General features: G+C 42.8%; 1 protein-coding gene across 1 annotated transcript; it reads right to left on the bottom strand.

Moving 5' to 3' along the window:
• Window positions 1-314: 314 nt before the first annotated feature.
• On the bottom strand, window positions 315-7,751 carry SMIM28 (small integral membrane protein 28). Its single transcript, XM_072858288.1, has 2 exons — window positions 7,641-7,751; window positions 315-1,032 (listed from the first exon to the last, which is right to left on the bottom strand). The coding sequence occupies exons 1-2, from the start codon at window positions 7,749-7,751 to the stop codon at window positions 634-636; spliced, it is 510 nt and encodes a 169-aa protein (XP_072714389.1). The 3' UTR covers window positions 315-633.
• Window positions 7,752-12,285: the final 4,534 nt, after the last annotated feature.

The following is a 12,285-nucleotide window of genomic DNA, read 5'->3' as shown; positions in this document are numbered from 1 at the left end:
TGGTCCTCATTGTTCAGCTGTGATAAAAGACAGCCTTTGTCCACAGTGCACATTTGAACCTTTGGGGACAGCCGCTGGAAATTTTGTAGATGTTACGTATTTATTTGCTTTCCTGAGAGCTGTTGCAATCATACCAGAGCGCTGCAGAACAATGTGGTGTTAACACACAGAGGCTGAGTAAATCAGCTTGTCAGAAATTCAATTAAAAATAAACATATAAAAAAGAAAAAGCCAAACTGGAATAGGTATGTGCTAAAAGCCCTTTTTGTGACTGGCAAATCAATAGCATAATTCATATTTCCTTGTAGCTGAGGGATTGCAGAGGGACAGATTCCCACCTGTCCTTAAGTTTAATCTTTCCATGACACCCTTTGTTAACTGGAATATCTGTGTTACCAGTCTGGGACCAATTTGGTGCTATGCTGTGTGTGTACGCTTGCCACCAATGGAAGGTAGAGAATCCTAGGATGAGGTGAACAGGCTCATTCCCTGTTACTCCAAGTTTCTTCTTTCATTACTTCATTGGTTTTGTACCTCATTTGGAATATATTTGCTAATTTTAAAGGCCATAGCAGTTCCACGTTTGTGCCTTGAGGGGCTGCATGCTTCAGCTAAAGTGCTTCCGTAGGAAGTTTATTTGGTGCTGCTGGACTGCAGCGTGCTCTCTTCATAAGGAGGCACTGGATCTGGAGAGAGCTCAATGTGAGCCTCATCCATGGAAGTCTTCATGGTGGCCTCCTCATAGGATGGAGGCAAACACACAGTGAGGAACGTGGCATCAGGGAGCAGAGTGGAGTAGTGGAAACTCTGTTCGCTGTTCCAGGGCAGCACAGAAAGGAAATTGGACACGTCATGCTCGGGCAGGGCCTCGGGGAGGTCGATGCTGAAGATCTGCCCCTGAGGAGTGGGGTGCTGGCAACGGCGGTACAGGAAGAGCAGCAGGAATGCCAGGAAGAGCATCATGGTGGCAGGCAATATGATGAACAGAAATGGTTCTATGTCGTCTTTGGTTGAACTTGTCTGTTGTCTGCCCTGTAATTAAAGCAAATAGGTAGTGTGTTGGATTTCTGGAGACCTCTTAATTAGAGAGAAAATACACATTCTCCACCTCCCCCTGCTATCATCTAGCCATTGCTTTTCCAGGTGACTTTCTGTCTGCATTAGTTCTGTCTGCATAGTCTACATCTGTCTGCAGTATGTTTTGCAGGCTCATGAATTGTCAAATTCTATTTGCTGGTCCATTAAAACAAAATACTTTGACAACTAGAGACGAAAGAAATGGAGAAGTTGCAAAGAGTGGTGGGTTTCTAGGAAACCCTGTCTCCACGGGCGGAAAAAAACAACAACCTGTATGTATTTTGGTATGAGATTTTATTACTCTTGTATTATGCTGGGACCAGTCCTCTTTCAAGAGATCGGTTAAGCTTTTAAAACCTGGGAGAACACTGAATTGCAGAGGAGTAGGGCTGGTGATCCACCATCTAGTTTTGTTTCTTTCTATTTGGAAAACTCTACTGTTCACTTTAAAGAACAAATATAATGGCAACTATCCCTTTCATCAGGACCCACTGCCTACAATACCTGTTCTTGGGGCTGTTCCAACCCTACAGGCCAGCCCCAGATAAAACATGGTGTGTCAGGACAGCCTGGACTGGGCCTCTTTCTTGAGGTTGTTCTGCCAGCTATCCAAGAATCATTTTCCCTGTTTAAAATTGTGGAAAAAGAACTCTACTGTAAGAGTAATAGCAGCTGTGACTATTCAGTCAGCTTAATCTCCTGCAAAATAATGCACAAAAAGCCTCTGTCCCACAGCTTTTGAATTGTGCTGTAGTGTTAACAGGAGTTATAAGCTTTTTTTTTTAAATAATATTTGTGCTTTTCTGTTGTATTAGCTTCACTTTTAAAATTTGATATATCTTATTTCCAGTCAGACCCTATCTAGCTCTAGCTTCTAATAACTGGATCTCATTCAGAGTCTAGTCTAGAGAGGGGGAAAAACCCAAACCCTAAAATGCCATTTATTATCAACTTATTCCCTTTGTAAGTACTCAAAGACTGTAATCAGATGGCTTTTTCACATTTTTATGGTGAGACTAAACAGATCAATGGATCAGATTTCCTTTATTTTGAACAAAGGCAGCTTTTCAGGGTAGGAGAACTCAAGTGGTTCTTCCCTCAAAGCATTTGGAAGCAGGATTGCAGTAATGGGTTTGTGAAAAGGGCCAGTAACTCCAGTGCCCCCTTCTTAGTCTACAAAAACTTTCTCTGCTTATTCTTCCAAAAATCACACTGTAACCTACAGTCAGCTGATTATCTACCAGGCATTATGTTACCTCTCCAATTCTCTGTCATATTACAAAATTCTTAGTATGTGGTCATGCCTAAGGAAAAGAAAGTAAATAGGTTTTGACTTCTAACAAATAGTGTAGGGGAGACTTCTGCTTTTTTTCTTGAGGTAATGTGGGTCTGAGGCCAAAGCCATTAAAGTAGTTTCAAAATACATTGAAACTATTGTGGATTAGCTATTAAGCTTTTTTCCCCCCAGCTGTCTCTTACCACAAAAATGCATACTAAAGAACTATCTCATATTTACTGATCATTTCTTATTAAAGAGTTGCTGGCAGTACAAGCTGTTGTCTTACCTAACCATTAAATGAGCCACAGGAAACAGCAGAGTTGGAAGAAACTGTTCAGCTATTATTCTACTGCAGGCATTAAATTATCTTTAAAAAATGAAAGGATTTTCTTAAAAATGTTTGTTAACACTTTATTATTGTGTCTTATCACGTGCGTAAAACACTTCACAGAAAAATGAGAAAAAGCATTCAGTATTATGTTTGTGCACTATGTATATTGAGACTCACTGACACTGTTATGTTACCGATACTTTTATAATAAATATTTAGAAGAGCTGAGCTTATATTGAACAGCGTTATTCATGATCAGTGAAGAGCACATTTTTGAGATCCAAGTGTAAGTTTTGGGTTTAATTTGTAGGGAGCGGGCTTTCAGTCGGGTTGAAGCGGTGTTCTTCGGATCTGTGAGTTGGGCACTACTGTGGTTGTTTGTGAGGACAGAAGGTGAGATTGCCAGTGTTTCCTGCATGGGACTAGTAAAGGTATAGAAAGCCCTGATTCTCTTACCTTTAAACTCAGTGCAACTTCCCTATGAATTTCACTGAAAGGAAGTTCATGTTTTAAATAGTGGCCAAGGACGCCGTATCCTTCGTGTGCTGGTGGAAGCATGGACTAGTGTTGTGATTGCCTGACACATCCTGTTATAAGACATGGCCTCGTACAAAGACTGGATTTCCGAGAATCCACAGGGTGGTGAGGAGACAGAGGAGGGACTGGTGGTTTGGATGTGGGTTTGAAGTGAAGAGCTGTGGACTCATCAGGGGAGGGCAGAGTGGAGAAGGGTGCAGATCAGAATCATGTACCAGCATGGATGGAGAGCCTTGGCTTCCGAGGAGGATGCAAAGCTGTGGGGGGGGAAAGCCAAAAGGGAACCGAGAATGAGGGCAGTAGGATTGGATAGGACTGAGAAGAGAAGTCTGAAGAGCAAATGTTGGGGCTCCTCTCTCGCTGCACCAGTCCTATTCTCTTCGCAGAAGAAGAAAAAGGAAAGGGCTAGTGATGAATAGAGAGGCAGGGGAAGGAAAGGTTAAGCTTGATGGAACGAATTAACAAATGGTCTTGGGTCTCGGGGGAATACTTTGCTCCAAAGCCTCAGCTGGAATCCAGCAGCCTTGGGTCTTGCAAAGAAATATCCATCAACAGAAATATGTAAAATGTATTATTGTTGGAGGGGCCAATTTGCATCTAATGGTAAGAAAATGGAAAAAGAAAAACTATTTATAGTATGAGCTAGCCTAGATGGCCACAGTCTATGAAGTAGGTATAAAAGGACAACCTAGATTCATTTGAGTGTCAGTGTGGTTACTGGGCTGAAAACTTTATTTTTTTTAAAAAGCCCTCCAAGAGTAACCTATAGCATTGCTTCTAAAGTTGCAAATTCAAGCCCTCAAGGCTGAATGAATGCCAGCATTCTGGAAATCTGTGAATCTTTAATTTGATCCACAACGCACATAATTTTTAATTACTTTATTGTGTACAAGGTGCCTACTCCAGGGTTGTGATAGCTTGCTTAGGGAAGACCACAGTAGCTCAGGGTAATGTGTTGCAGGTTATGGAGAGGATGTAGTGACTGAGTCGGGAGACTGGGGGAAGGGAGGACTGTCTGCTAGTTAGGGACAGTGAATGCTCTTCTGGGGAGCTGTATTCCTGTCTCTGTTGCTGAATGCTCTAGGGGAGGCAAGACAGTTCAGCTGAGGTGTTTGTTGTGGGTTATTCGTTAGCTATACCTCACTTTGAGTGCCTGGGTTGAGATCCCTGGGTCTGGTCTGCAGAAATTCTGCATCTGCGTTGCTGTCTCTGACGGTGAAAGAGCGGTGCCCTGAGCCTGTGAGTTCTTTATTACACTAAGGGATCTGGGCAAAAATGGCATAGGTGATTATGAAACAGTTCATATCCTCTTGTACTCCCTGAAGTGGTCAGGCAGTTGGACTTAGATGATTGTCGTAGGTCCCTTCCAACTGAACTATTCTATTCTATTCAAAATAACTACCCAAGTGCCCAGTGTAGTAATGTGTATGAAACAAGACATAAGAAATTTGTTGTTTGAAGAAGATGCAGTAAATAAGACCCTGGGCTGTATGCTGAGAAAGGTGGGGAGAGTAGCACATTGAATGGCTAGTAATGAAGTGAATACCATGTCCCGCGCAGTCGTGAAAGAACAGTAAGTATGTCTTACTACAACCTGCAAAATGGTAGCATGTGAAGCAGGTAGGATTAAGGACTGGGTAATATGTTTTTCTGTATGCTAACAGGTGACATGAACGACCAGTTTTCCTCAGTCTGTGTTTCAAAGTGCCAATAGCTTTTTAAACACAGCTAACATTAAGCCTTAGCTTTCCTATTTGGGTGAAATAATCTGTAGGCTACTTAGTATATTATTTGAGTTGAAATTGATTTTAACAAGGTAATACTGCCCCACAGATGCCCAGAACCTGAAGCATAAATCACAGGGAGTTATATGTCCATCATGATACTGCCTCCTGCCAACCATCTTACATGGACTGATTTTACATTGAGATGTAGTTCAAAAAGCTGATTAACTTCTTGTAGGGATATCCAGATGTATATCAAATGTATTGGGAGACGATTGAGCAGTATTAGTTTCTGGATTTCTGTTGTGGTTTTGTGCCCATTTCTGGGACGAGTGGGTAAGGAGCTACTGAAGAAAGTTGCAAAGATCTTGAATAAAGACTTGGAAAACCTTATAGCCATGAAAAAAAAGATTACACTAAAAATAGAAATAATTTTAATGAAATGAAACAAAGGTCACTTAGAAAAAAATTAATATTTGCTCTGAAGTTCTAAACTAAGAATAAAGTTCTAAGCTGAACTGAAACTGACTTCTAAAACTGAAGCTCTAAAACAAGAAAAGGAACCAGTGTGTATAGGTATCAGAAATAGCTGCCAGAGCTGGAAAATAAAATAATCTAGAAATGAAACTGAATCTTCAATAACTGAAATGAAAGTGTAAGCAAATAAAGCAACTGCAGAACACACATAAAGTAAAATCCTCTACTGTTAAACATCTGGAAGTTTCTGAACCCAGCATATTAAGTGACCGAGGGAATTATTTGGTAGTGTTTTCTGGACTGGTTTGGTTTTGATGCTGCTGCTTCACTGGAGGTCAGCGTGCTCTGCCTGTGTCAGCACAAGCAGCTATTGTGGGGTTTGTAATTGACAAAAATAAGGCTCCGACTTCCAGCATGAAGTAAGTTACAGACACACAAACACAGGGAAAACATCCTTTGTAAAGAGAAAGGCAGAAAAGGGCATGGGGGTAAAAGGGATTATGTGTCTACAAAGTCCTCTGTTTTCCCAGAACTGATTTTTAGTAGGATGCTTTGGCCACTGTAGGCTCATGTTTATTCTCTTCCTTTCATTTATATCTTTGTAGGGACTGAAGCAGAGGGTCAATTTTCCAAAACACTGAGCACAGCCTAGAAGTAGTAAAGCCTTTCACTAGTAATCTGCCTGCCTACATTTTTTTTAACATGCTGAGCATGTACAGTTGCCAGCTTACAGATTTACGTGACCCATATCAGTTTAGATGAGCTTTTACTCGTGCCTGTTGGTAAAGGAATGAAATGCAGAGTGCAGCCCAGTTGTGTGGCATTTCCATGATGAGTAATGGAACGGGTTTAGAATTGAACTCTTTGTATAGACAAAAGAAGCCTAGAACGGGGTTTTGAAAGGAACGAGCTAATAAGGCCAAACATGAGTTTAAAGAAAGCTTTTGTGTAAGGATAGAAAAATGAAAGTTTATTTCACTTACTGAAATTCCCATTGAAGTGATTGATTGATGCTAGGATTTATTATGTTGTTAATGATTTGCTAGGGTACTTAGAACTTTTTTAAAATAATTTTTATTACTATAGCCCATATTTACACTAATATCTTTGAAGTTGAATCAGGAAACCGATACTTCTGAAATGGTTTAAGTGGTTTTGGAACAAAGTCTGCTTTGAAGTCATTAGGCTGTGGTCCACACTTTTCCAAGCTCCATCCTGCTTCTTAAAGCTGATTCATTATTGCTTGTAAAAAGCACAAACATATAACTCTGGCAAATAGAAAAACATTTTGATGGTTTTTTTGTATGCATTAATAATGACACATAATTTTAAAGTAAGCCTAGATTTACACTTTTCAATTTTTTCAAATGCTTGTTAGAATGTGACTCTGGTGGTGATGTTTGTTTCTCACTGTCAGACAAAACCAGTCTCAAGGTGTGAAGACATTGCCATTCTAACTCTGGCAATGTTACTGATGAGGTAGACTTTGTTAAAATTGTAGAGGCATTTAAAAACTACTTTTTCTCCTGTTTTGACCCCCCACTCCTACCCCCTTTTATTTTACAACAGTACGTGTGATAGCTAAGTAGCGTGGCCAGTTCATTTGCTAATGCTACTTGACTCAGACGTTTACTGGGGATATACGCGCACCTTAAATTATTATTTATGATCAGAGAAACCCTTTAGCTGTATCCCAGACAAAGCCAGAAAGGCAGGCTGTGTTTTGATCTCCGAGGGCTGCTTCCCTTCCCCCACTTGCCTGCATGTGATCCTCTCTCGCAGAAGTAATCAGCGCACAGCTTAGGGAACAAGAGTTCATTGCTGGCTGCTACTGACTCTTAACATCTGCAGAAAGGCTTCATGGGACCAGATCCAAAGCGTAAACATGTATTTAAAAGAAAGGAAATCAAGGAATAGCAGAATGCATTATGCTTAAAAGAAATAAACAAACTTCTTTACCTGCCGCTCCAGCAAGATTTTTCCATCTGATGTTTTTCTTTAAACACAAATGAGTTGTGCTTTAAACACAAATGAGTTTAAAGCAACTTGATGGCAATAAATAAATGCTCTGTCTCTATGTAATTGAGCATTATTACTTTCATACATCTCAATACCCAGGTGTTTACTCTGTGCTGTACACCGAGGCATTACGCAGACGTACACAGACATGCAAAGTCAAAGGACACGCCACAGAGAGGAGCAGGGGGGTACAGACCTGAAGCTCTGTTTCCAGAAGCGGCCCACCCGGTTCACTGTTTAGCCAGTCGTAGTTTCCCCTGTCAGCGTGTCCAAATGTTCTCCAGCTGCTGCCTAAGAGCCACCTCATGCTTTCATGAACCTGGTCTTCTCTCTTCGTGCCTCCACCTTGCTTCACTGCTTGCAACTGCGTCCCCGCCTCCCAGCCTTGACCCAGCTGGGCTGCTCTCAGCTAATGATCCCTCTTCAATGATATCCCGTTTATCGTGGAAAAGAAAAAAAGAAGTTAGACACCCCCTGCCTCGTCAGGAAGCCAAGCGAATTGATCTCAGAGCCTCTCTCCACTTCCAACTCAATCTCTCTGGATTTGCTTCGGTGGCCTACATTACCAGCAAAGCTGGCATCAGGTATCAGGGAGCCGGGGCTGATAGCGCTCTGATTGGAGTGCTCCCCGCATTAGGATTATTAAAAAGGGAATTTGCATGTGAATCTGAGCCCACATGGTCGCGACTCCATGTGGATAAATAACGCTCTATATTTAGGTATCTAATAAACACTTTTTCCAACAAAATAAAATAAATAAAACCTGTGCTTCTATGTTGAGAGTGAAGGTTCCCCCTCAGTTATGCAGCACGAGGAGGAACCACGATCCAGGCAGGTTTTCCTCCCTGTAGCTGGAACATACAGTAAATAGTGAGGGCGGTTTCTGGGTAGAGAGGCAAGGACACAAGGCTAAATGCTGTGCTGAATTATTTAACAGTGTTAGGATGTAGATGTTAATGATAAATCCAGAGAGAGAGCTGTGCCAGGAAAGCTTTGGTCACTGAGAGTATACGATTGCTTTCAGTAATAACGAGTTGTCAGTGCAGTTAAATCAGGACTCGTTTACAGCTTTCTAGGATATGCGTTGTTAAATGGAAATTGTTTTGAGTAAGAAGCCCTGGTGGTGTTTATCCAGCAAAAAATATGTTGGTGATGTATGTTAACCTTTGAGGGAGGAATATTTAATCTAAGTTGAAGGTTGAATCAAGGTTTAACTCTTACTGAAAAGTTGGAGGTGCCTTTTTCTGCCTTGCTGTGGGGAGGGGGAGAGGCTGGTAGCAATACCTCATTCAACTGCGGTGTATTTTGCATGGTTTCTCAAGGCTGACCTGTTCAAGCAAAAGTTGTGTTCGGGACTGATGATACAAAATTGGGATCAGAATTGTGACCTCTTCTTTCTTGCTTGGACTTCCTTTCGTCAACTCTTCTTCTGAGCTCAGAGCTCCCAGAAAACTGTAGGCCTAATTCACAGCAGGATGAACTCTTGCAGCTCCAACAACGGCAGTCAGAAATGCCAGCACTTGTTTCTAACGAGAGGACTTGGGAACAACCTGTTCCAAGGCTGGCTGTGATCCCTGCAACTGCAGCGTGCAGGGTGGATTTACCCTGCAGGTGAACCTGGGCTGTGGGAAAAAGAGGAGATTGTTTGATAAATCCATCCCATTTTATTACTGAAGCTGCCAGCTGAGCAGCGGATGGGGAGCAGTAATATCGAATGAAGGGTTGGTTCTTGGTGCTGAAGCAGCCACATTGTTCATCGGAAACGGGACCCGGCTCTTGCTTCTGCTGAGGCGATCCTGCGTGAAGTTAGAAAGGTCACCTCAGCAAAGCCTTTGCATGCTTATGAGAAGACTCTTCCTTTGCTGGGCTTGTTGTCTTGGCAAGCACTTTCAGAGGTGCTGCAACCAGAGTCCGGGGGAGTTACGCTGTGAATTACAATGTCCCCTGAGAAGCCAGGTCCTAAACGTGACTTAACAGGTCACATGAAAACCTCTGACTTGATGTCTTCACACTTTGTATGGAAGCAGGAATGACAACCTTCTTTCCCAAACTGGTGTTAAGAAAATAAATTCCGTAAGGAGTCTTGTGACTGTGTAGCTTAAATCTGTCATCTTACGTGCAAGCAGGAAACATTCATATACTATCTTAATTAGGGTCTTAATAGAGCCCCTAAGATTATTAATGCTATTTTTAAAAGCTTGCTGTAAATTTGCTTTGGGACTGTGTCATGAATAATGAGGAGAAGTAGAAAATTATGTCTACTTACAGTCTAAACACCCTGTTTGGCATCCTTGGGTTATAGTTAGATGAATTTTAGCCAAAATAAGGTGTGCACTTTTAAGACTCACTGACCTGTTTTACCAAGTGCTGCTTTGAATTCTTGACCTCTGGCAAATGTTTAAGAAGGATTTAATTTTGTAGAGCTGAGGCCAAATGGGAATTCAGGGAAATGCGGTGGCCTTTGTCATGCAAGTAATTAGAATATAAAATAACAATTGTTGTTCTGGCTTTATAATTAGTGGACCCAGCAGGAAGATTACTGAGGGCAGTGGAGATGCCATCTTTCTGCTGCCAGTGGTCGGACGCTCATTTGACATACTGCCTTTGTAGCGTAGATCTGCTCTTGTGCAGGGCTGAAACAGTACCGCTCCAGGCTGTATTTGTGATGACAAATCTGTCACAGATTTATCTCACCTCTGTGGACCACACATGACACTTACTTCTCCTTCTCATAAAGAGTTCATAAATATCACCATAGCTTGGGCATGCTGTAGTGTGGAAGCTGGGAGGAGGGACGTCCTTGAATCCAAGCCCCTGGCCAGATGCCAGGCTTGCTGCTTTGAAGCGTGGAGGAGGTAGACCATCAGATGTCTTCAGACCTTGACATGGACAAAACTTCCCCCCCCTCCCCCACTGGCTTTGTTCTTTGAAATAGTTTAATTTAACAGTTACCTTCTCAAATAATCTGGAGAAAATAGCTGGCATGGAATGCTACCACCAAATTGATTAAAGTTTGGTAAAGGTTTGTAGAACAATGACAACATGATGTTTCTAATTATGCGGCAGCGTTCCTAATACCACTTCCAGTGTTCTAGCAGGGGAGCAGGGAGAGACTTTCTGAGGAAGGCACTGCAGAAAATAGGCACCTCGACTGTCCTCAGTACGAAGCTCCAACTGTCTGTCATAAATAATTCATCTTTCTGATTTGCTGAGATGTTCGAGGCTAGCAGTGTAATTCTAGGCTGTATTGCCACTAATATCGGTAGGGAACAGAATACCCACACTGCCCTAGATGCCTTTCAAATTTCTTGCTACTTTCTTCCCCCAGTTTCTTTTGCTGCTTTCCACAGGCAGTGGTGAACCTTCCCTGTGGAACGGCTGCGCTCTTGTGTGCGAACAATGCGGAGCTATGAATTACAGTGGGTGAGGTGTTACCACTGTCAATGGCACTGTGTTATCAGGTGTAGATTTATCGGATGAAGTGGAGGGACATCCTGTCTCTTGCGTATAACCAGCTGATAGGTGCTTCTCTGTCCTTCAGGCAGGAGTGGTGTTGGCTCCTGTCCATTCCTTTTCACTTGGGTAATTAAGCAATTCATAGTGATTTGCTCTTTTTTGGTAAATTTTTCATGATATTGAGATTTTGGCTTTGCTTTTTTGTTAAACATCGATACATTTGTTTTTCAAAAAGAAAGCACCTTCTGAAGAGCAATCTTCTCCCCCCATCGAACTAAAACCACTGTCACTTCAAAGGGTGGGTACAAATTGGCACAGCCGTGCTGAAAACCGGTATTCTGGGGAGCAGCGTTTGTGGGCAAGCTGTGCATACTCACGGCCTGTAGAAACGGAGACAGGGAGACCCAGTTGCAGAATGTGTGCATGCTGATGCTACGTCCCTTGGCGTAGGAAGAGCAGCGGCCATGGGAGCAGGAGGAGGTACTGCTGAGCTATTGATCCGATGCTGCAGATGAGTAGCTGAAAGCAAAAGCTTTAGGGAGAGTGCCAGGGACAGACCTCAGGCACTGCCAGAGCAGGGTCGCCTCCTGCAGAACATCCCTTAAAGTTTTGTGAGTATAACAACGCTTGAAGACCTCCAGGGCCATGGCAGAGTGCTGGTGACTGACCAGCATCCATCTGACAATACTGTCTAGAGCTTTGGGGTTTTTTTTTGTTTTTTTTTTTTTTGTAATTTCTGACAAGCCAGGTTTGATCCCCTTCACTTACAGTTGGTCATCCTTACCCTGAATTCTTGTTTTCTCTTATTTAAGTGTCCCAGCATGCACTCTATGGTATTTTGTTCCTATTTAGCCAAACTACAGAAATTCTTTCTTGTTTGTTTGTTTGGGGGGGGTGTTTGTGGTTGGGTTTCTTGAGGTTTGTTTTTTTTTTGCTTCAGCCCAGGTTGCCTTGTGTAACCACTTAGCCATCTTGTCAATACTCTGTAAACCCTTCAGGGCGCTGGGACACCAAACCACCAGCTGTGTAAGAGCACTGTCCAAAACTGAGCTTTTGATGGCAGCCAGTGCCTGGGCGAGAGGGGCAGGTGCTCGGTGGCATCGGCAGCTTTCCCCACGCTGTGCTGCAGGGGCTGAGGCACCCGACGCCGCGTCGTGAGGTCCCCGGGCTGCGCTGGCCAGCAAAATCCTCAGTGTCCCTTTGGGTGTGCGGTGACGTCTGTCAGCGTGCCTCTGGAGAACACTTCTCCAGGGGACAGGAGGGAAGGGCTGGAAAACACAAACTTTTTTAGGGGAAGCTAACCTTGAAAAGCATGACACATTTTCCTCACTGTCCTAAACTCTGTGTGATTCAAGTGTTTGGTAATGGCTTTCAGTGCTAGTTCA

The sequence above is a fragment of the Ciconia boyciana genome, chromosome 3 (assembly GCF_034638445.1).
Source record: "Ciconia boyciana chromosome 3, ASM3463844v1, whole genome shotgun sequence".
Lineage (NCBI taxonomy): Eukaryota > Metazoa > Chordata > Aves > Ciconiiformes > Ciconiidae > Ciconia > Ciconia boyciana.
The sequence above is the reverse complement of the archived record's forward strand: the minus strand, read 5'-3'. Positions and strand labels throughout refer to the sequence as shown.

Excerpts from the sequence above, each read along its gene's own strand:
- SMIM28 (XM_072858288.1), bottom strand. The coding sequence starts at position 7,751 with ATGAGGTGGCTCTTAGGCAGCAGCTGGAGAACATTTGGACACGCTGAC. Across the intron at positions 1,033-7,640 it reads TTCTGGAAACAGAGCTTCAG|GGCAGACAACAGACAAGTTC; the intron begins GTCTGTACCCCC and ends CTTTAATTACAG.